The 23,516-nt window shown below is 36.2% G+C and overlaps 1 protein-coding gene across 3 annotated transcripts in view; it reads left to right on the plus strand.

Moving 5' to 3' along the window:
- Nucleotides 1-23,516, plus strand: part of SCAF4 (SR-related CTD associated factor 4) — a 46,818-nt gene that overhangs the window by 11,724 nt on the left and 11,578 nt on the right. For 2 of the 3 annotated variants that reach the window (XM_085297795.1, XM_085297793.1), the window contains exons 2-17: nt 133-216; nt 824-868; nt 1,642-1,803; nt 3,570-3,705; nt 6,301-6,440; nt 7,418-7,594; nt 7,952-8,052; nt 8,551-8,598; nt 9,792-9,900; nt 10,282-10,449; nt 11,584-11,669; nt 13,048-13,238; nt 15,428-15,528; nt 16,604-16,717; nt 17,385-17,541; nt 19,107-19,261. In XM_085297795.1, coding sequence (XP_085153921.1) covers nt 133-216; nt 824-868; nt 1,642-1,803; nt 3,570-3,705; nt 6,301-6,440; nt 7,418-7,594; nt 7,952-8,052; nt 8,551-8,598; nt 9,792-9,900; nt 10,282-10,449; nt 11,584-11,669; nt 13,048-13,238; nt 15,428-15,528; nt 16,604-16,717; nt 17,385-17,541; nt 19,107-19,261 — 1,974 coding nt within the window. The remainder of the gene's footprint in view (nt 1-132; nt 217-823; nt 869-1,641; nt 1,804-3,569; nt 3,706-6,300; nt 6,441-7,417; nt 7,595-7,951; nt 8,053-8,550; nt 8,599-9,791; nt 9,901-10,281; nt 10,450-11,583; nt 11,670-13,047; nt 13,239-15,427; nt 15,529-16,603; nt 16,718-17,384; nt 17,542-19,106; nt 19,262-23,516) is intronic. The other variant, XM_085297794.1, reaches the window with a different exon arrangement.

Consider the following 23,516-nt stretch of genomic DNA (forward strand, 5'->3'; position numbering starts at 1 on the left):
CGTTTCAAGGGCCAGCACTGAGTAGTTGTGTGGAATGTCAGTAACAGTTGTCTGAAATACTGTATTTTTGTTTAACTGCTCAAACTTCAGAATAGTTTTTTTTTTTTAATATTTCTTAATTTCTCTGTTTAGCTCTTTTCACTCATGGAGATGAAACCTCCTATTTCCCGAGCAAAAATGATTCTCATCACAAAAGCTGCCATTAAAGCTATTAAGGTAACGTACAATAAAACAAAAATGAAACTATAATAGTAGCAATATTTTTATTATTTTATATTTGAGGTAAATGTATCTCTGGATTTTTCTAGTCTCTGTAGCTTCATGGATGTTTTATTCTAGTTGATTTTAAAAATGTTATGTAGAAACAAGTGGGTGGTGAGTATCGTCTTTTGGTTTTAGACTAGTAGCATAATGACAGCTTGATTTTTGAATCATTGCTTTCTAATGCTATATCCACTGTGGTGTTGTGATTTCTATCTGACAAAATTTAAAATATTGCAGCATGCAACTGCAATTCATCATATTAGAGTTCTGTCTTAGAAAGTAAACCCTAAAGTTGTCACTAATACTCTGAAAGCAGTTTCTTTTGTGTATGCACTGAGACACTTATAACAGAAAGAATGACTTATCCCAGTCCATTCCCTCCATGAAATCTTTTTCTCAATGCTTGATTAACTGTGCGCTGTTTCTTTCTAGAACGTGAGTACAATATTTTGTTTGTAGTCCTTCCTACCTGGTAGTAAGCACAAAGAACTAAAAAATTTCTAAAGAAATGAAGCAGTGTCAAATAGATGATAAATTAATTAATCTATATCTTTTCCAGCTCTACAAGCATGTTGTCCAGATTGTAGAGAAGTTTATCAAAAAGGTAAAAATAAGTAAATACAATCTTCAGATAATAATATCTACTGACAGAAGCAGTGAATATATTAATAATGCTAATTATTAATAGAAAAAAAAGGGCATAGTTATTTAGGAATTGAGGGTGGAAATACTGGTTTTAGAATTTTACATATTTACATAGCTCTTTGACTAAATTGAAATCTTTTCTAAAGTTAAGGTTCTTAAACCTCTTCTTAAATATTTGTCATTTTACACATTTACATAGCTCTTTGACTAAATTGAAATCTTTTCTAAAGTTAAGGTTCTTAAACCTCTTCTTAAATATTTGTCATTTTAACTCATTAATGAAGCCCTGCACTGATTTCTTTTTAACTAGGATAAAATTAAGTTTAACAACTTTTTGTAGAAATTTGCATGTGAACAGTGTATTACAGTTCACCTTTTGTTGTCCTTAGATAATAGCAGTGTGTTAACAGCTATTGCACCCTTTTGAATGTATTCAAATATTTGTTTTCATATAAAAGATGATAAAATTTGTGTTTTGAAATACAATTTTTTTTGTTAGTGGTGCCATTAGATATTAGATCTGTGGATTGATGGGGAATACATCATGCTATTTGGTATTATACTGGACATAGTCTTCTCTGGAGTCTTTATAGTTCTAGAAATAAAATTGTTTTATTCTACATCAAGTATACTATAAATATAGAGAGCATAATTTCTTGTAGAGAGATAAGGCAAACGCGTGTTAACCTTATTAGTATCACTGTGTAATGGAGAATTATTTTATGTTTTCAGTGCAAACCAGAATATAAAGTCCCTGGATTGTATGTCATTGACTCTATTGTTCGTCAGTCTCGTCACCAGTTTGGAACGGACAAGGACGTTTTTGGGCCAAGATTCTCTAAAAATATTACCGCTACATTCCAGTATTTATATCTTTGTCCATCTGAAGACAAGGTATAGCTATAACTTACCGAGTAGTGTTGTGAATTAATGACAGCATTACTTTGTTATTTCCACTTGTGAAAACTGATTTGGTAATTCTCTGTCAATTGCAGTGTATGTTACTATGTGAGATGATAAAATATGCTGAGAAAGATTATTGACGGTATTACTTAAGTGGCAGTTTTAGCTATAAAATTACTTTGCGTAACTTAATCGTCGTCTGCATGCAGACGTTTGAATGTTTGTGAATATGCTTAAACTTTTTTCTTCTTGAGGAAAACTTATTATGGAAGGTAGTGTCTCTTTCCCACAAAATGAAGAATGAGTAGAAGTGCCAGTGTTGTGGATAATAAAGATTCTGCTTCCAGACTTACTCTAACAGAATTGAGATCTTAATTTTTCTAGCCTTTATAAATCCTATACTTAACAATTTCATTTGCACACTCTATCGTCAAGACTGAAGGCCTCAGTTTTCTTTCTTTTGTCCTACTTACTGAAAGAACAGAACCTCAAAGTGTTCTGGATTGATGATGGTTCCAGTTGCTACCAGTAGAGGATGTTTTTTATGCCCTCTCTAAGTTGGAACATTTTCAAAAGACTCCCAAGGAAAGTATGTTTTAGGAGTTGCTGAGTGGCTTTCAGAAAAATACCTACTCACCTGTTTTCATAGCTGTAATCCTTTAAGAGTAAAATCTGTTCCTCCTAGCTGATTTAACAGCTTTTGAAAGCCTTTGCTGCTCTGCAGTTTCTTATATGGAACCTGCAGACCTTTAGACCTTAAGTCTGATACTCCAAAATTTCATGGTAGTACTCTTGTGAAATAGAGCTGGCCCTTCTTGTTTCTCTATTTATGGTTGCCATTTTGTTGACCTGAATGGATTAGACTATCCATCTCCTTTGTGGAACTACCTGATATCTCACTGCAAAAATAATTTTTAAGATCCTTTCCACTAGGAAAGTAACACTATTTGTAGTGTGCTTACTTTATTGAATTGCCAGTACATAAACAATAAACAGATCTACAGTTATAAAATAACTAAAGCTGATAGCAAAAGAGAATGATGTATATCATTTTTAACAATCTTTCTGTGAAGTTAACATGTAACTAAAAATAATACTAAATTTACTCATTTTTTGGCCTTCATTTTACTTTCTAGTCTTTTGAGGAGCTGACAGTCAGAGGTTCTAATTTTATCTTACTATAATAATCAGAATATTTTCCACAACTTTCCTGATCTTTCAAATGATGAGGGAGATGGGTTTTCTGGTGCCAGCACAGAATTGATTGGATTAGTAGGAAAAAAAAATCCAAGCAAACATTTTTTTCCCCAACTTAAAATACTAGGGTATTTTCTGTTATAATTGCCCTGCTATTCATGTGAGTTTTCCATCTTGTGTTCCTTTTCTTTGTTTTTCCTGCTGCATTTGCTGTTTGTTTCACTCCTTTATGACCCTCTGTGAAGAAGTGGTGGGGATGATTGACTTCCTGTATTGTATGTCAAACCTGGGTTTTCTGGTTGGCTGGAACAGCTTAAGAAAAATGGCACAAGGAGCTTTTAACTAAAGGAGATAGCAAAATAAATTGGCAGTTTGTGTCTTTCACAGATACTGTGTCTTGCTGACCTGTGTGACGATATTGGTGGTTGTTTAAAAAGTATACTTGATTCTGTTAAACTCCAGTACTGTTCAGCTCTTTCTTCTTAAGTACAGAGGGTAAACTGGGAGTTGTGAATTAGAAAAGCTGTATTTAGTGCTGATGCTTCCTTTCATTTCAACAGAGTAAAATAGTTCGTGTCCTGAACCTTTGGCAGAAAAATGGAGTGTTTAAAATTGAGATCATTCAGCCTCTCCTGGATATGGCGGCAGGAACTAGTACTGCTGCTCCAATGGCAGAAAACGCTACTAATAACGAAGGTATGAATGACATTACAACTTTTTTGTGTTCTTTTTAAAAGGTAGAATGATATTAGAAGCTTGTTAGCAAACATGAAGAATTTTGTAAGGCACCTACTCACAGCTGCAGCAGTAACATTAATAAGCTCAGGTTTGTTGTCACAACTGTGTGGAGCAACTGAACTCATTCTAAGTAAATGCTGATACTCTGCTTCCTATGTGCATCTGGAAATTATTAGGATGTGAATGATCATTTATATTGTATGTATGCATATGTACATATTTTCTTTGAAAATAACTTTGTTCCCCATTTAAAGGAAAAATTTGATTTTTGTGTATTTGTTTGAAATGTTTTCTGTTCCTTCTCAATTCTATTATTCTCATTTTCTTTTTTTTCTTTTTTTGGTTAGAATCTGGAACAGTAAAACATTATCTTACATGTAAGATAATCATCTTGTAGTGAGGGACTTAGTCTGAAGGCAGTCACTGTCAATCTCTTTCAGTTTGCAACCCCCAAAATATTTTATATTGGCTTTTCAAATCCCTGAACAGTAAATTTGTGCCTGATGATAGACTTTTATATGGACCACTGGTTGAAAATACAGATCTGAAAAGTAAAGTAATGACTGTCTGCTCATAGAATTTTCACTGGCTTACATGATGCCATGTAAATAGCTGGTAGCGAGGTAATTGAACTGTGGAGCAGAATATTTATAGCACGCTTCCTTCCCTCTTTGGAGGGCCACCTTTTTGAATTTGTATTTTAGACTTAGCTTTGGTACCTTCCATACTTATTGCACTGAAGTCTGTTAAAGCAGGACTGGCCAAAAATGTAATGATGTGAGTGAGCTGTGGTGACAGACCATGAAATAATGATGGACAGTAGCATAAGTGAAATATTTTCCGGCAGTGTTTAGGAAAGCATATCTAATGGTATAATTTTTAAACATGATGGGGCAGGGAATAAATGTCTTAGTGTATGAGCTTAAATGAGCCACTAACAGGTGGCTATAATACCATTTCAGTTTGATACGACAGGTGAGTGGCACTACTTTTCCATCTCCATCTCATCACTAGTAGCTAACAGATTTTTTTGTCTTCTGCATAGATTTACATGTACAGAATTTACTGATTTCAATGAGATTATGTACATAAACCAGAGGAGATAGTTTGACTTGGAAATAAACATCTTAATGAATAACAAGAAATACATTAATGCATTATTTGAAATAGTAATTTGTAATGCTGCAAAGTCTGTTTAGCCAAAAAAAAAAAAAAAAAAAAAAAGAGAGAGAGAAATATAAATAGCTTCTCTCTTGAGCAAGCAAATATCCTCCTGAATATATTCAGGAAGTAATTTGGGAGTTAAATTATATTTCAGAACAATCACAAGTATCTTTCTGCAGGGTTTTTCTGTAGTATTTGACTTCTGGGAAAATATTATTCAACATGTTTGTCTCTGCTTGCTGTTTGTCAACACTGCAGTTATTTGAACTGCAAGCAGATTAATGGCTTTAAAGAATCTGATATTGTGAGGCAAGCATATTTGTTTACTTTTTCAAATTAATATTTCTGTGCTGTCTAGTTTTGAATCACAGTAATATTAAAGCTGAATTACTGCGATACAAATTTTTTAAAACCTTCTTCCCTTGAATCTTTAATAATATTTCATTAAAATTATTAAATGTATTTGCCAAAGAACAGTTACTTGCTCACAGCATTTAAGAATTGATGGCATTACTGCTAATTTACTTTTTTTTAATAAACATTTCACTGGTACAAAGTGTTGAAATCTAAATCAAAAAGAATGGGAAAGCTGCTCATGAAGTCAGAGATAATAGCATGTCGTAATAAAATTTCATCTCAGTTTTAGTAATGCTCGGTGCAAATAATCTTTTCTTGGAAGAATTAGTAAAAGCTGATTTTTACTGTAGGGATATTTATCTATCAAAAGCAGGCTTGACTTATGTTTACACAAAAATGACACATGGACAAACTTTACCAAAGACAAGTTGCTTGTGTATTCATTGAAATAATTTTTAAAACCTTCATTACGAGACTTCTCAGCAAAAGTTCAGTTACTGCTAGAAAATACATTCTATGTCTTCTGTATATTTCAAATGAATTTAAGGAATATGATTATAAAAACTCCGGAGTTTCTTTTAAAATAAACCATTAGGTGGTTTATTTGACATACTCATCCAAAAGAGTGAGTCCAAATTTTTAAACTTTGCCAATAGAACTAATACAAGGTATTGATACTCATTGATTTAATAGTGCTTTGAGTAATAGTTTTTCTCTTAACTGTACAATTGTAGGAGAATTACAGACACTAAATTTTGATCGAAAATATGCTGAACTAGTTTTCAGATATACAATAAGACACAAGAAAAATAGGCTGTAATACGTAGATCTGGGTAGCAAATAGAGCAATTAAAGGAGAAAAAAGGATAGAATGTGCTCTTGGGATGGTTCAGATAGGATAGCTGGCTTGCTTTTAGGGCTAAATACATTATTGTAGATAATCCTTTTGAGAAGGTAGATGTATGCACTGAAGAGTAAGATGAGTATCTTTTGAAGTAACATAGTGCTTTCTCAATCCCATCAAATTCTCAGGTTCACCACCCCCTCCAGCAAAGGTTCCTTCAGAGCCTCCTCAAGTCACTGTTAACTCAGTAGCTACTGTGCCACAGTTGCCCAGTTCTGATGCCTTTGCAGCTGTAGCTCAGTTGTTTCAAACAACACAAGGACAACAGGTAACATGATTTTATTTGATTCTCTTCTGTCTAAATTAGTATGTGAAATACTGAATGAGAGGAAAAAAGATGGAAATGTATTGCTTCAAATCAGGAATATTATAAACCTCCGTAAAGTCTTGAATGGGAAACCTGTAAGGGTTAAAGTCAGCATTTGAATATTCTGTGATCCTTATATCCAGTAATTACAGGATTTGAGGAAAATTCAATTACATATTTGTAAAACATTCACTCTAGCTTGATGCAGTTATGAAATTTCAAGTTTATTTTTTGATACACAAAATGTTTGCAGTGTTGGAATGCTTGAGTACTGTAATCATGGGATCTGCTGAAGTATGCCAATGAGGTATTAAAAAGTGACTTTTCGTCTTGCTGAAAATTCTCCACCCTGATAGTTCAGTCATGTGGTTGTTGGTGTTTGTTCTGTGCCTCAGTCTGATATAAAATTTAGATGCTATGCCCCTTTTAATACTGATAGAGTATGCTGAAGTTTCCAAAACTTTTTATTTCCCTTAAGTCTGACATTTTTTCCCTTCAAAATTTTTTGATTTTGTTTATCTTGCTATGAATTCAGTTTATAGGTCCTGAATTTCATCAACAACTAATCTTCTACCATGCATTGATGTTGTTTAATTATAATTTTAATGGAAAACCTTTTCTGGTTTGTGGGAAGAATTCTTTCTCATGGTCTAAAATTAGGAAGGTTAAGCCAGTTAAGTGCATTTGTCGCTCTCCTTTCAAATATCCATACCTTTTCACCAAAAGATTCTGTTGCAACAGTGTCAAATCAATTTTACTGTACTGATTCAGCTATTGGATGGGGGAATTACTGTTACCCCAGTTATATTTTTAACTCTAAGATTAAACAGTTGCCTAATAAGCCTTTTAAATTCTGAACAATACTTACAAGAGAAATAGCATTCATGAGTTTTTCTGCTTCCAAAATTTTTTTTTTTGTTTTGATATGTATCTTTTAGCTTCAGCAGATTCTTCAGACTTTTCAGCAGCCTCCAAAACCCCAGTCACCAGTCATAGATAACACTGTGATGGCTCAGGTTCAAGCTATTACTGCTCAGTTGAAGACTACAGCAGCACAACCACCAGAACAAAAAGCTGTTTTTGCACCACCAGAGCAAAAAACATCATTTGACAAGGTAAGTTTTGTTTTTTTGTGTTCAACAACTTAAAACTCAAGATTAATTGATGAGTGACCTCAATGTCTGCTGTTTGGTGGGGGAAAAAAAGCAGTGCAAATTTGTTCCATGTCTTCTGTTTGGAGGTTACTTTCCTGTTCTTTTTCAACAGTTAGAGACTTCTTGTGCTTTCCAAAGCTGAATAAAAGTTTGGTTAACTTCCATATTTTCTCCGCTTCTAATCTTTTCTTTAATTCTGGAGCTGCTGCATGGATAATAAGGCATTGCTAATAAGGATATTTTTGTAATAAGGATATTTTTGTCACCAACTATATAAAATATTGAAAAAAATAGCTGACTCAATGTAATTTTTTTCAGAAGTTACTAGATCGATTTGACTATGATGATGAACCGGAAGCAGTGGAAGATTCAAAGAAAGAAGATTCAACTCCTTCTCCTTCAATTTCTCAGCCAGCTTTGTAAGTTTTGTGATCATAATAAAATTGATTCTCTTTGTAATCCAGAGATTTTAGAACAAAACTTTGGTTAAAAATCCACATTACCCGAGTGCTTGATTGTTAGAGTCCAAAGCTAAAACATTGTTAGCAGCTGTTGGGTTTTCTTACTTGAGTGTTCCAGTGTAAGTTTGGCATGTTGCATCGTTGATTGAGGAATGTGTTTGATAGAAGAAACTTAGTTTTGATTTCAAGATGAATTTTGTGTTTTTATCACACAACTGATTGTGTCAGGACATTGTTATTAATCAGCTGGATTGCTTTGCTGGTGGCAGCGAAGATGCTGTTCTAAATGTTGTAGTACTTCTGTGTATTAACTTTTAAAACTTAAAATTGGCTTTGCAGCTTTAAGATCTCAAACGTTAAATACCTATGCAAACTAACTCAGACCCCTCTTCCCCTTTTGATATGCATTATGATAAAGTCTTTAGTTACATGATCACATACTAGTTTTTTCCACAGGACCTCTCTCTCATTCAGTGCACAGGCTGGATGGTGCTCAATACCTGGGTTAGTCAATATTTCTTTTTTCCCTGCTTCAATATGTGGCCCCATGTCTTATTTTCTGTATATGCCATCCAAACCCTGCTCTGAAAAACAGAACCAATAACTTTGTCATTACCTTTCTTACTGTGTTCATCACCTTAAGCGCTTTAATGTTCCACAAATATTAGTTAATTGACATGCCTTTTAGGTAAATTTGTAGCGTTTTTCCTATTATACAGATGGGAACTCTGGAGTTCAGAAAGATGAGGTAGGTCAAACATATCCACTGTTTGTATATTCCCAATCAACATCACTGGACTAGGCTTTTCAGCATGTTTATACTGTTTACAGCACTCTAAAGCCGTTGTCCTTATTACTTTGTAGTTGCGTAAGATGCTTTTGAAAATTGGATTCATGTAGTCTTGTTCTGTGCATACAAAATGAAAGATGCTCGCTATGAAAAATTGAACTGTCCAGAATCATTTAAGAATTGTAGGGCACCTGTACCTCAAAACACTGCACAGTTCCATTCACGTCACCATGAAATTCCTTTATCTTCCTGAAATCTTGTTTAGTTTGTTATATGAACAGCATCCTGTAAACAGGTCCTGTTAACTGCACAAACCTCATTAATTCCCTGAGCACTGTCCATTCTGTGTGTTGAATCAGGAAGTGAATGGCATTACTTTAATCCCAGTGAGATGCACATATCCCTTCTCCTCTCTCTGCCCTAAATGCCTCCCAGACTTCAAGGTTCTGCTCCAAAGCTTGGAGACCAAAGGGTTGGGGGTTTTTCCAGCAAAAGTATGGCAAATGTATTTTTCCTTGAGGAAAAGGTCTCATTTCTGTTGCTCCTGATAGAGGAATTGGTAAGAAAGATAGTTAGCCTAAGGTTGATACCCTTCATGAAATGCTTCTATAGACTGAGGAGTTTATCAGAATTGTGTAAGTGCAGGGGAAAAAGAGGTTTAAACACGTAGTGTTTATATGTCATTTTTTTAAAATGTTAATGGACTCCTCTTACAATGGAGAAGAGATAAGGAAGCCCTTCTTCCTGGGCTTGTTTGTGCTTTTTAGAAGAGAAGTAGGATCTTAAGATCATTTTCTTTCTAAATTTGAAGCAAGAATGTGTAAATGTACATAGGAATATTTTTTAAAAAGGGCAAAAAACCCTGTGTTTGTATTGACTTTTCTCACCAAAATATTACTGGTTTTAGTGGATTTCCAGGAGAAGGTATGCAACAGCAAGTATTTCCACAACTCCAAAATATGGATCCTTTTCAGCAACGAATGATGGGAATACAACAGGATCCAATGCGCCACCAGGTAACTTTTTTTTATTATTATTATTTGTTAAAGATGCTTTGATTTTAAAATTGTTATCTTAGTCTTTTGTGTTTTGATCTTTTCTTTGGTGGAGAAGCAAGGAAGCTTCTGCTAAGTGAAGAGTGAATATGGCTTGGCTTGCTGACTTTCTAAAGAAAGTTGTTTTCATTCTCTGTTCTAATACATCTTTGAAGAATGTTTTTTATTTCTAGGTTTACATATAAGGTGCTTAACCTGTTTCGTCTTTTTCAGGCTTCTGGCTTTATATTGTGACTTTGGAGCAGAGTGACAATTTTACTCTGAGCAAACTGGAAAATCTAATATAATTTTATCCTAACTGGAAGGTTTTTTTTTTTTTTTTTTTTTTTTCCCCCCCTACAGGTTCCACTTCCTCCTAATGGGCAAATGCCAGGTTTCGGTCTCCTGCCTACCCCGCAGTTTCCACCCATGGCTCAGCCTGTGATTCCACCAACACCAACTGTGCAGCAAACTTTTCAGTCTCCTTTCCCGGTACAGAGTGAAACACATATGCAGAAAACACATCAGCAGGTGAGGACCCTTTCCAATAAATAAGTACTTGTGTTCTAATATTTAACTTTCTCAAATATACGTAGTTTCTTCAGGAGAAGAAATACCATGATAACCATGTCTGGAGATGGCTATGATGGTAGCTTATCCAAGAGAAATTTGGATAGCCATAGTGCTACATGACAAGTATGATATTTGAAGCAGCATGTGTATGTTGTATGCCTTTTTCTGTGAAAGACTTTGGATTGCATCTTGGTTGTCCACTTCTCAGTTCCCCTCATTGTCCCTTTACTGTCTCCATCATGCTTCAGAGGCATCTTTTGTTCACCAGAGTTCTAACAACATAATCTCATTCTGGAGAGAAACTATTTGAAAATGCTAGTTTTGAAGGGCTCACTGGGTCTCTGAAATAGTGGAAGAGGACTCAGAAGTCTGTAAAAGTTTTATTTATTTTTTTTTTTAAAAAAAGGAGGAGGGAGTGTATGTAAACACCTTGCTCCTGTTCCTGAAGTTTTGGAGGGCATTGTCCGTTCAGTAACTGGCTTGTTAAGAGGAAATCAAAGAACAAGACTATTTGAGCCTTTATTAATAAATAAATAAATAAAATTATAGGAGTTCCTAAAGTAGGTGCTAATATTCTGTATCTGAAAAAAGCTTTTAAAAGAGCTTTTAAGGAACTTGTAGGGATATTGAAAATTATGATATGCTCTCAGCAAGTGAATGTATTTACCTCTTTTATTCCAAGAAAAGGAAAATTTAAAATGAGAAGAATGGTACTAAGCTGTCTTTATGTGAAGACCTGTGATCTCACTAGTTCTAGAAAAAGGCAAAATGCAGTATGTTTTGGATTCCTTCCAGCAGAACTATCTTACGGTGTTGGTTAGGGTTTTCTGTATATTTATATTAATTTATGAACTGAAGATGTGAATTTTGTATAAGCTATTTTTAATATGTTTTCACAGTAAATTCAGGTAATACTGAACTGTCTTCCTGTTAGTAACTATAAAGTAGTGGTGAAGTTTCTGAGAAGTATTGCATTACATTTCAATTTCACATACATGAATTTTCAGTATAATTTTAGTGCTGGGTAATTCAATTAAGGCACAAAATGAAATAAAATGCTCAGAGTAACAACAATCGAACTGAATATTTTAGGATATGGAAGTGGAACAGCCCCCTATTCAAGAAGGAAAAAGACATGCTTCTGACAACAGAAAGTCAAGATCTAGATCTGCATCAAGGTAAATTAGTGGAAGTTCTTTTAACGGGGATATGTATTATGTCAAGTATTGGATTTTAACATAAGAAACTTCATGTCCAGAATTTGAAAGTGCTTTTTATGAGTACTGAGGAGAGCTAGACTATCTGCAGCTCAGAGAGTCTGATATTGTGCTGCCAGTTCTACCATGGGGAAGGGAGGGCGTAACTGTTAACTGTGAGAGAACAGTGAAAAGCTGAGAGGTGAGCTTAACTCCTTGAACTGCTGCTGAAGTTCATTTCCAGTGCCCTAGGACACAATTCTGTTAGCTCTATTCCCTGTTGGCTACACGGATGCCCTGTTCTGTGTGCTTGCTTTTGTGGTTGCTTTTCTTAGGTGCCCAACTCTGCTGTACAGCTTGGGTTCTATTAATGAATGCCAAAAGATGTATTTAGCAGTGATGTCCCTTTTTGATTTAACTCAAGGTTTATTTGTAAGAAATTATTGTCCTTGTTTTATTCCCTGTATGGACAACCCTAGTGAATTTCTTGGAGGAGTCGAACTGCTAAGGACTTTACTCAAGTTTCCCTTTTTCAGGGGAGAAACCCTTTCAATCTCTTGCCTCTCAGGGGAGTCATGAGGATAAATTCAGCTAACTATTGAATGTTACTTTAACGCGCTGTTAATGGGAAGCAAATTAGTGACTTAAGGATTTGTGTACCTCCGAAAGCCAGCAGCTACCTTCTGAGGAAAACTGGAGATCCATACAGTTCTTTTTTAGTAGCAGAGAATAACTTTCATATCTGTCAATGCTGACTAAATTTTAGGGAGGCAAAATATGATAATTTAATTTTGTTTGCAATTGAAAGACACTTTTCTTATGAAGAGACCTGTGATCCAATGTGCTATGGTCCTTTGCCTGTCAGAGAGGCAGTTTCCATGACCTAACAGATCTGGCTCCGGTACTAAAGCAAAACCATCTACTTAATTACCAGTCCTCCCCTTTGCCAAACTTTATATGACTTCTTTGGAAGTTAAATATAATTTCACTGGCAGAATTTATTTTTAACTTTTTTAGCAGTTCTTTTGAAAAAGCAATTAACATTTTTCTCCTTTAAGCAGATGCCATTTTCTTTCTATAATAGCATAACATAGTTTTGATACTCACTTCACTGCAAAACTGATACAGAGAAGATTAGAAATTTAAAACTAATTAACTCTTTAGCTGGAGTGCTGCTGTAATAGTTTTCTGTAGTTCTAAATGCATGTGAATGGACCTGGATTTATTTATTTATTTTTGTTATATATATATTTTTTTTATAACTGAACTCATGCCTGATTAGTTAAATATGTGAAGTAGCTATCTCTCTCTCTCTGTTGGTGTCTGGGTCAGAGAGATTGAATGTAAATGTTTAAACTAGGTCACCTAAGAGGAGGCGTTCAAGATCTGGCTCCAGATCTCGAAGATCACGTCATCGTCGATCTCGCTCTCGATCGAGGGATAGACGCCGACACTCTCCTAAGTCTCGGTCACAAGAAAGGCGTGAACGTGAAAGAGAGAGGGAACGCAGGTCAAAAGGCCTTCCTCAGATAAAGTCAGAAACTGTTAGTGGTAAGTTCCTTCTTTCTGTTTATTGTTGATAATGCTTTGCAAGTTCTATTAGTACTATTTTTCTGATGCTCAACGCTTTCCTTATGGATTTTGGGTTTTTTGTGCCTAGTATTTGTTGCCACTATTGTGCTCAATATCGTGCGCAACCCCAATATGTGAGAAAATGTAAATAAATTACTGTGCTTTCAAACGAATGCCTATGTAGGAGCTAACGCTAATAAGACAAACGTAGAGAAGAATTATAAATGTGAAGGAAAATGTTGCTTATATCTATTAGACCAAAAAAAAAAATTTATCTTGTCTGTATATATGTCTGCTCAGGCTATCCCAGACAACTCTTAATCTGATGAAATAATTCACTGATGTGTTACTCTTTAATCCTTACCAACTAGCATCTTGCCAAAACACGTGCAAGAGACAGTTCAGTATGTCGGGGGGGGGGGGGAAGGAATTAGGTTTTATAACTTCAAACCGTTTTGTCTTTCTCTGCTCTGTTTCCTGTTCTTACAGTGCTAGAGAGCAGAGGCTGAGTTTAGATAAGTATTGTCAGTTTAGTAATATATAAGTTCAGATTTTGGCTTGCTTGCTCTTCAAAGAAATTTGACTTTGTCTTTGGTGACTTCAAGGAAATAACCTATGTATCAGGTGAAGGTGGTGGACAGCTTAGTGCTATTTGGAACACTTTCTCTGGTCCAGATCCCTCTTTCTTTCTTTGTCCCTTTTTCTTGAGTTTGGTGCTATTTGATATGGTCCTTGGGACTCATCCGAACAAAGCAAGAATAAACTGTGCTGTTATTTATTTTTGCAACTATATTAAAACTGGTAAGAATTGATTCACTACATCCCTGTTCTTCCTTACCCTTATGTTAAACAATCTGGCCTTTTTGGAATATCTCTTAAGTTGGAAATATTTTGGCTCTAAAATGAGGAAGAAAAAAATCTGAAACATGTTTTTCTTTTCTTTCCTTTGAGACATGTAAGGTAAAGTAGAACAACAAGCAGTTGAGCACGTGATCGTAATTTCTATAATAATTCAACGTTCTGTGCCTCTTAAATCTGTAGAGGAGCTTTGACTTAGAAAAGTCAAAGGCTAATGTTCTGAATTCTGAAATAATCTTGGCTTTGCCTGTGTTTACAGACAAAATGTGGTTGTTGTCTTCTGAATATTTCCTGGGGATGTGAAATCTTCCCTGTAATTATCAAGTAAAATGAGGATATTCTTCTTGATGTAAAGGGACAAAAGCTTAAAAACCTTGGAGATGACAATACCATTAATTTAAAAGAATGGCAAAATTTGGTGGCTGTTAGTTTAAAAGCTTACCAGCAGTGATTTAACATACACTTTTTGCCAGTGTCTCTCCCAGATTCCATCCCATCAGACTCCTTAAGTTTAGCAGCTGTGTGTCACATAGTGGGGAAAGCAGAGATGAGTGTTGAAAGTTGCCTTAATAGTCTTCAGAGAATAGGATATTTTGATCTCATCTAATATTTTATTAGCTTGAAGAATGAAGTGAGATATAAGCATGTTGCTTACTCTTTCATGACAGAAAAATCTCCTTTCAGTAATTTTTCTCTTAACCATAGAAGGAAATGGCATTGAATAGGTCACTAAAGAGGATATAAGTTCTATTACTCATTGTAGTTGATTTGTCACCACATTCTGGAGGAAATCTCACTAGTAATGGGTGTGTCACCATAAACAGTCTAACTATCGTCTTGCTTGTAAGTACCGTCTGTAACTTGTGATGCTGGCCTGTAGCTTGGATTTCCTAGTAATGAGAGTGAGTTACCTTATTGCAGAATACCCACCATATGTGTTGGATATTTTGCGGAGCAGTGTTAGCAGCAAAGCTCTTTTTTCCTTTTTATGATTTGCAGAGCTCATAGTCTGAACTTGCAAGTCACTTTAATATTCATTAACTAGAGAGCTTACTAGTGAGTGTGTTCTAACAATGATTGTGATGTAGTTGCTGTGGTTAACTCTCTTAACTCAGCTCCAGGCAGATTAAATGGAATATTTGAAAGAAGTTTTTTTAAAGATTAAGAAATATTTTAATACTAGCAGGCTTTTTCATTTGAATGTCATAAGTGACTCTTAACATGAGTATTTTAACATTTTTGCCTTATGAAATCTGTATTTATGAGTGATTTTAAAGCCTGTGTTAACACTTTTTTTTTTTTGATTGTAGTCTGCAGTACTACGCTTTGGGTAGGACAACTTGACAAAAGGACTACTCAACAGGATGTTGGAAGTCTTTTGGAAGAGTTTGGCCCAATTGAATCAATAAATGTAAGTATAAATGGTGTAGTACAAGCTACTTTCGTATGTCTTGGTTACAAAAAGGCTTTTCAGTCTACATTAAGCCAAAATTTTTTGATACATTCGTAGTAATCAACAGGTGTCTTCTCTGTATTCTGACAGCATATCTGTGTGTTCTAACCTGTAAACTCAATACATTTGTGCACTTTGTGGAAGAAAAATAAGACAGTTGCTTTAGTGTAGGTTTCCATTTTAAAAAAGAATGCCCTTGGGGTTAATTCAGAAGATTATCTCATTTTCATAAACTCATGCTTTCTCTGATGAGAATGGAATGATAAAAGGCCTTTGAGGAGGTAGGTACGGTGTAAATACTGTGCTACTGAGTTTGTTTTTCTAGTCTGTTCTGTTGTCTGGTTATAAAATTGTAGACGCTCAGCTAGTGTTTTAGTTGCTTTTGCTTCTTTCTCTTTTAGATATAACCTTGGAAAAATGTTGTTAAGATTTGTTATGTTAAGGATATTTTATGTATGAACAATGGCTGTGTTCCAGTAGCTATGCAATTGTTTTAAAAAACGAAACAAATTTAACTTCTTGTGGTTGTGACTTTCTTGCACTTTCCAAATTGTTTAAAACAAGATAGAGTTTTTTCCCCTCAGATACATTAAAAATAATAACTGTTTTAGTAAACCTGCAGATAAAATTGAATATGAAGGAGTAGTTGGCAATTTGTGTGATTTGGAACAAAGTGAGATATTAGAGCTTATTGATTCTTCCAACAGATTAACTAATTCCAAGGCCACAGCACTTGCATGAATACTAGTTTTTAGCCATTTTAAGGATTAAATATGCAACACTAATCCTTCTTCTCACATGGAATACAGTTATAAGCCTTGCATGTATGAAGCTGCTTCTCATTTGCCAGAAGTTCTTATTTCAGGAAGATGCTTGCTGTCTTAGGTGTACAAACACTTAAACATTTCATACTTCTATAGTCTTTTCTGAGAAACCTGCTGATGCTCCAGCTAAGTGTAATTAAACTTTTATGTTGTTCATTACGTTGTTATTGTGGCAGCAAAACTAATGTTTTTTCTTAAAATGCAAACAGATGATACCACCCAGAGGATGTGCCTATATTGTAATGGTGCACAGACAAGATGCTTATCGTGCCCTACAAAAATTGAGCCGAGGCAACTTCAAAGTCAATCAGAAATCTATAAAGGTATTTTTATTTTTTATTTTTTGGAAAGTGTCAAATTGTTCTAAAATTATTGTAATTTTTTTTAATGTATTCTAGACTATGTATTCTAGATAGGCTGTTTTGTAATTTTATGTAAATGAACTGTGCTTTTATTTGTAAGTATTCTTTCTATTCTATAATATATTTCGTTTCCCTAATGAATTAGATTCCATAAAAGATTGCTGGTAATATCATCTTTGACCAGCAAAAAGGGTGTCCTTCTTTTAATCATCACAGTTGACTGTTAACTATGTTTTTCTTGATGCTGGTTATTTTTTCGTATAACTGAGTTTAATTATATATGGTAATGCTTCAAAGAGTACTAATAAATACAGTAGAACTCATTTATTAGCAAAGTTCTTTCTTTTGTAGAATGTCATACTTGAGAGTGGCACTGTTCTCTAAGCAAAATAAAGTTAGCTGAAATGAAACCACTTCTAGAAATTGTATGCAAGAATCAAGCCAGAATAGCTCATAAGAACTAATTCTGCTTTAAGTAACTCTTATTTCAGAGTATTTTTCCTGCTGTTTCAATTGGAGTATTCACTTTTGCTTCCTAACCTCAAAGTATAATGCTGTTCTTTGAAAACTGAAAATTAAAACATTTAAAATGAAAATGTTTTACTGACTACATGTATTTTTTCCCAAGATTGCATGGGCTTTGAATAAAGGAATAAAGCCAGATTACAAGCAGTATTGGGATGTAGAATTGGGTGTTACCTACATACCATGGGACAAAGTGAAACCTGAAGATCTTGAAAGCTTTTGTGAAGGGGGAATGCTGGACAACGAAACTCTTAGTCCAGGTAAAATGTTGCTAGACCTTAAGATGTTTTTAAATAGTTGTCCTTTATGCTGTGTGCTGAAGTTGGTGTGGCTGACTTTCCTGACTGTTTAAGTTGCATATAAAAGCCTTCAAATGTCTAAGAGATGGAGTATGTGTATCTTGTGGATTGCAGAGAGTGCCTAAGTAGTCAGCAGCAGTCTGTTACTAGGCATTTTGCAATTCTAGTGCAAGGAGAGATTGGGTTAAACAACTGCTTGGACCTGTCAGCTGCGCTGCAGTTTGCCCTTGACAGTAATCCACCTTGGGAGCGTGTGGTACTTGGCAGCCCCGAGCCAGCACAGACCCCCTCCGGTTTGTGGGAGGTATTCCTGGCAAGAGAGCTTGCATTTGAAGTACCTTCGTAGCAGCTGAGCTGACAGCACCTTAAATATTTCCATTCAAACTGCCTTTTGTTTTCATGCATGTAAGAGCTTCAGTTCCTTTGGCAAGTGTTGTATTATTTTGACCTAAATAGAATCTTCGTTATTTTGTATGTAAGCAGTGAAAATAGCAGGGTGTTTTTTTGTTTAAATTAAGAAAATTACACCTGTTATAATCAGTAGCTTCAATCAGTTACAGGTTATATCGATACAGAATTGCTAGTGATAAGCTTTAGTGCTAGCTGATGTAGTTTTAAGCATAATAAATAATTTCAGTTTTTATGTAAGTACTGCATTTATCTTTGAACTGATACTCTAGATTACTTTGCTGATTTTAACTATGCAAGCATTGAATGATGTGCTGTCTAGCTACTGAAATGTGATTTGACTGTTACGTCATTCTATCTAGTTTGCCATAGCTAGGTGGCTGTTATTCTAAACAGTAACATCTCTTCATGAGAATTGCACACAAATAAATCAAGTGTGTTTTGTAAATGAAAGTCCAATTAGTGATAAACATAACTGTAGTGTGTTCCAATCGCAATTTTTTTTCCCTCTTTTCCATGATGCCTCCTTTTGTCTCCTCACCTTTGTCTTCCTCAACTGGCTTTTCTCAAGAGGTATTGACAGACAGCAGAAGCTGTGTTTCTGCTCTAAAATCAATTTGAACCTGTATTTGATGTTCCTTTTACTTTGCTGTGATTCTGTACTGTTGTATTCTCATTTTGCTTTGAGTTGTAAATATTGAGTTTTCAAAAATAACTCTTCAGATTGCCCTAGAATAATGAAATCTATTGAAAGCTTGTCCCAAAACAGCCTTACTGTTTTTGTTATAGGTAATATGCTTTAGAATCCTGGCCATACATACACGCAGTCAATGCAAAGAACTGAACTGTGAAGTGACTAATGAAAGGAATAGATTTACTTACCATGCTTCAGTGCCAGTGGTTTGGTGTACTGTATTCAAAGTAATTTGGAGATTTTTATCTTCAGAAATACCCTTTAAATAATTCTTATTGCTATGGGCTTCTCATTATTTGAAAAATGTATTTTTTAGCCTGGTTCATTGTTTTAAACATCATAAAACATACCGGTTTTACATGGCAGTACTTGACTATTTGTCCACTTCTACTGAACTACTGATTTTCTTTTTTTTTTTATGTAGAGTGGAAGGGGATTCCCAAGAAGTCTGAAAATGAAGTAGCTCAAAATGGAGGTGCAGAAGCTACACATAATGAGCCAGTGTCGCCTATACCCAAAGCTTTACCTGTTCCAATTCCCGTTCCCATGCCTGCACCAATAACTGTACCTCCTCCACAGGTGAGAGTTGCTTCTCATTTGCTCTGGCTATCTCAAAAAAACCTTTAATTTAAATAATAATTCAGGGTAGCAATACGTAAGTTACAGGGAGGGAGGACACATGATGATTGATAGCTTGAATAGTTGATTTTGTTTGTACATTTCATGTTGTTATCCTCAGTTGTAACTGCTCTTGTTAGCAGACTGGCCATGCTGGCCACTTATGTAGGGGATTTTCCTGTGCTCTAAATCTAGTAAGCACCTGAAATCTGTTACTTGACCTTTCTCTCTTATAAAAGAGCAACACAGTGTAATTGAGGAGCATTTCCTGTTCTGCTAAGTCACAGTGGCAATGGAAGACTTGAAAAACCAAGTCCGTTAGGGTTTGGAGCCCATTTCGTGTCCAGCAGGAACAGAACTTCAGGTTTTGTTCCTTTGGAAAGGGATGTAGCCTGTACCCAAACTGCCCTGGGAACTGAGTCAACACATAGTGGGAATGATGGAGGATTTGTTTCAAAAACTCATGCTGCTTTAAACCAAAATGTTAATGAAGGGAAGCCCCCAGAATCTTTCTTCAGAAAGGCTATCAGATCTTTCTTCAAAGTAACGTAAATGTCTAATATCTCAATCCAGAATAAGTTATTACAGTAGATTCTTTTTATTATAGGATGAGTTGCATCCTCTGTTTTATGACTGCATGATTTTTTTTTGATTCTTTTTAGCTAATTTCCCTCGCTCTTGGTTTAAATAAGTTATAAACTTTGTATAATGGTTTAAATAAGTTATAAACCTTGTAGAATAAGCAAATTGCTTTTTTTTTTTTTTTTTTTAATAGCCTTTGGAAATTCTATTTAAAAATTTTCGTGTTGTTTATTTGCTGCTATCTGGCTTCTTCAATCAAAGTTGTTGTTGTATATTCATTCTTTAAAACAGCTCTGTCTAAAATTTTACTGTTAGTTAACTATCACTGCATGATATTTTATTCCCTCCAATGTTGTATAATGTTTTTCTTTTAGCTTTACTAATTGGGAAAAGATTCTTACTTCTTTTATTGTAATAGTTTTTTGGGTCACTTAAAATAGTAGTGTACCTTCTCCAAAAAGGAAGAAGTTTGAATAAAACTATTTTAAATCTTGGGAAAATATGATTTGTGAACCACAACATGACAGATACTCAGAAAAGATCCTGAACTCAAATTATTCAAAGACAAAAATAATTTAGCCAGCCCCATGATTTCAGAATGTGAAACGTTGAATTGTGGTGTTCTGACACTGAATTCTTGTAGTGCTGTAAAGTATTTTCACTAAATGAACATGTGGGTCAATTTTTGAATTTCAGAGAGCTTTAATACCAGTTAGCTATAATTAAAATAAACTAATTAATGTTAGTGATTTTTTTATTTTAATAGAATTTATACTGAAAAACAAACTGTGAATAAGAAACCCACCAGTTTCATAACGTGAGAGTGAAGATAGTTTGTTCCAGTTGTTTTTTACTATGGCAAAGAAACTTTTCCTGCGGTCTTTGCAAATTCATAGAATCATAGAATCAGTCAGGTTGGAAGGGACCTCTGGAGATCATCTAGTCCAACCTCCCTGCTCAAGCAGGGTCACCTAGAGCATGGTAGACAGAGTTGCATCCAGGCAGGCCTTGAATATCTCCAGAGAAGGAGACTCCACAACCTCTCTGGGCAACCTGGTCCAGGGCTCCGTCACTCTCACAGTGAAGAAATTCCCCCTCACGGTCAGGCAGAACTTCCTGTGCTTCAATTTCTGCCCATTGCCTCTTGTCCTGTCACACGGGACCACTGGAAAGAGTTTGTCCCCGTCCCCTTGACACCCTCCCTTCAGGTGCTTGTACACATTGATAAGATCCCCCCCTCAGTCTTCTCTTCCCCAGGCTGAAGAGGCCCAGCTCTCGCGGCCGTTCCCCATAGGGCAGGTGCTCCAGCCCTCGGATCATCTTTGTAGCCCTATGCTGGTCTCTCTGCAGTAGCTCCATGTCTCTCTTGGACTGGGGAGCCCAGAACTGGACACAGTCCTCAAGATGAGGCCTCCCCAGGGCTGAGTAGAGGGGCAGGATCACCTCCCTCGACCTGCTGGCAACACTCCTCCTAATGCACCCCAGGAGACCATTGGCCTTCCTGGCCACAAGGGCACATTGCTGGCTCATGGTCAACTTGTCATCCACCAGCACTCCCAGGTCCTTCTCTGCAGAGCTGCTCTCCAGGTAGAAGAGTTGCCCTTCAGACTAGGATCGGGGAGCCATACTTGGTCTTTGTCCCTAGCTTCACTCATAGTTGTCTTCTCCAGGGTGCTATAAATTAAAATAGTTTAATGATTTGTAAATAGTTCTCAAAACTTACAAATTTGGTTTAGCTGTGATGATATAAATGGTGTTAGTGGTAAAAATAACCCTTTTTTTTTGCTATTCAGGTATGTAAATGTGACATAATACTTAAAGGAAGCAGTTCATTGAACTTTCTGTTGTTGTTCTTTAAATCACTTTTTAAATACTTAAAGGAAGCAGTTCATTGAACTTTCTGTTGTTGTTCTTTAAATCACTTTTTAAATACTTTTGCAGTTTATCTACCTGATGTGGTTTTGCTTGTGATACAAGTAGAGTTGCTCTCATTCTTATTTGGCTTCAGTGTTTAGGGCTGTAAGATGTATGAAGGTTGCTACAAAGCCACTCATTCTGTCAAACCTGGAATTAGTGTTGGCCCAGTGATGCCAGCACGCTCCATCTGTGTGGGTGCTCTCCTGGCAACCAGGGAAAGCACCCTGTCCACCCTGGTCAGTCCCTCTGACCATGAAGGCATCATTTATATACATGATGTGCCAGGACAGCAGGTTTGCTGCATTGTCCTGATTTAGGCTGCGATGATCAAGCACAGGGCTACCTAACAGGTACCCCCAAGCAGCTCTGGCTGCATGGTTGCCATATCTTACTCTTCCTTTTCTTGCTTCTTGACCACCTTTTTTGCTGTGCTTGTTCCTCCCTTTCTCTGACTAAATCTTCTCCCAAGTAAACAACTCTCTTCAAATTACTTTTTCCTTGTTGGTCCTGATTTTGCTCAATCTATACATAAATCTATATAACTGTGATACCATTACCTAGGTAATACCATTCTTGTATGGTATTCCTGGATGTGGTTACCTTGGTGGTGCCGGCCTTGCAAGGTCCTGCTCCCTGAAAGATCCTCAGGGTTCTTCTCCAATCCACTGGGAAGTTTGGTCATTGCTCATATAGCACTCCCCTTAACCACCTGCAAAATTCAGTCATCCCTCACTGTGCTGTCTGTAACTTTTGTCAGCTCGTGTTGTTGTCTGTGACCTCTGGCAGTTTCTAATGTTGTGTCCAGTAGTTTCTCACATCCTGTTCAGATAGCTTCACTTCAGGCCAGGGCCTAGTCTTTGTCACCTGCCTGCAGCCCTAACATTCCTCCACTTAAAGGTACGATCAGAAGGAGCTGCATCACTCTGCTCTCTGGCAGAGCTGGAATGAGCCTCCCATGGTACCCCTTAAGTGGGTTGCCCACACGTGGGTGGGAGCCCAGCGCTGCTGTACGTTACCAGCGAGAGGTGCAAGTAGCTGCAATCTGACCTGTCATTGCTGGCACTGCCTTCACCCTTTAATGCAACCTGTATATAGTAAGGCACTTAAAAATCAATAATGTCCCTGTAAGAGTAACAGCCCATGTAGGTAAGTCTAGTTCTTTGGCCTTGAGAGCTCCCACAGCCTCTTCTCAGCCACAGGGTCCTTGGCTGCTGGCAAGCTAGGTGGAATGCTTTACTTGCCTTGTGTTACTGGAGTGAGCGCTCTTCTTCCCTGTCAGTTCACGTACCTGAACTGTTGCTGGTTATGGTCCCCCTCCTGCAGGTCTGGGTAATCCATCTCAGTGGCTACTCTGAGCGTACGTCCATGTTTATTTTTAAGTTATATTGCAGTGTTAAAGATCAAGTTAAATCCATTTCTTGGTTATCTAGAATTAATTTCAGTTGAAAGTTACCAGTTGTGTCAGTTCTAACGTTTTTTGCTGGGGGTCATGTATTGAAGTTTGAGGGGCTTGCTGTGGCCAACCCTCCCATAAGTTTTCCAGCCCAACCCAAAGTCCGTTCTCGATGGGTTGCTCGCTAGAAACCAAGATCCAACTTGAGTGTGTACTTGCCAAATTTCTGGCTGTATTACCCAATCCTACATTCCTTCTTCAAATATGCGCATGTAGCAATTGTGTATTGGTCCATCATTTACCCCTTGCATTTGAAATTAGCTC

Source organism: Rhea americana, unplaced genomic scaffold (assembly GCF_003343005.1).
Source record: "Rhea americana isolate MKP2758 unplaced genomic scaffold, rheAme1 scaffold_130, whole genome shotgun sequence".
NCBI lineage: Eukaryota > Metazoa > Chordata > Aves > Rheiformes > Rheidae > Rhea > Rhea americana.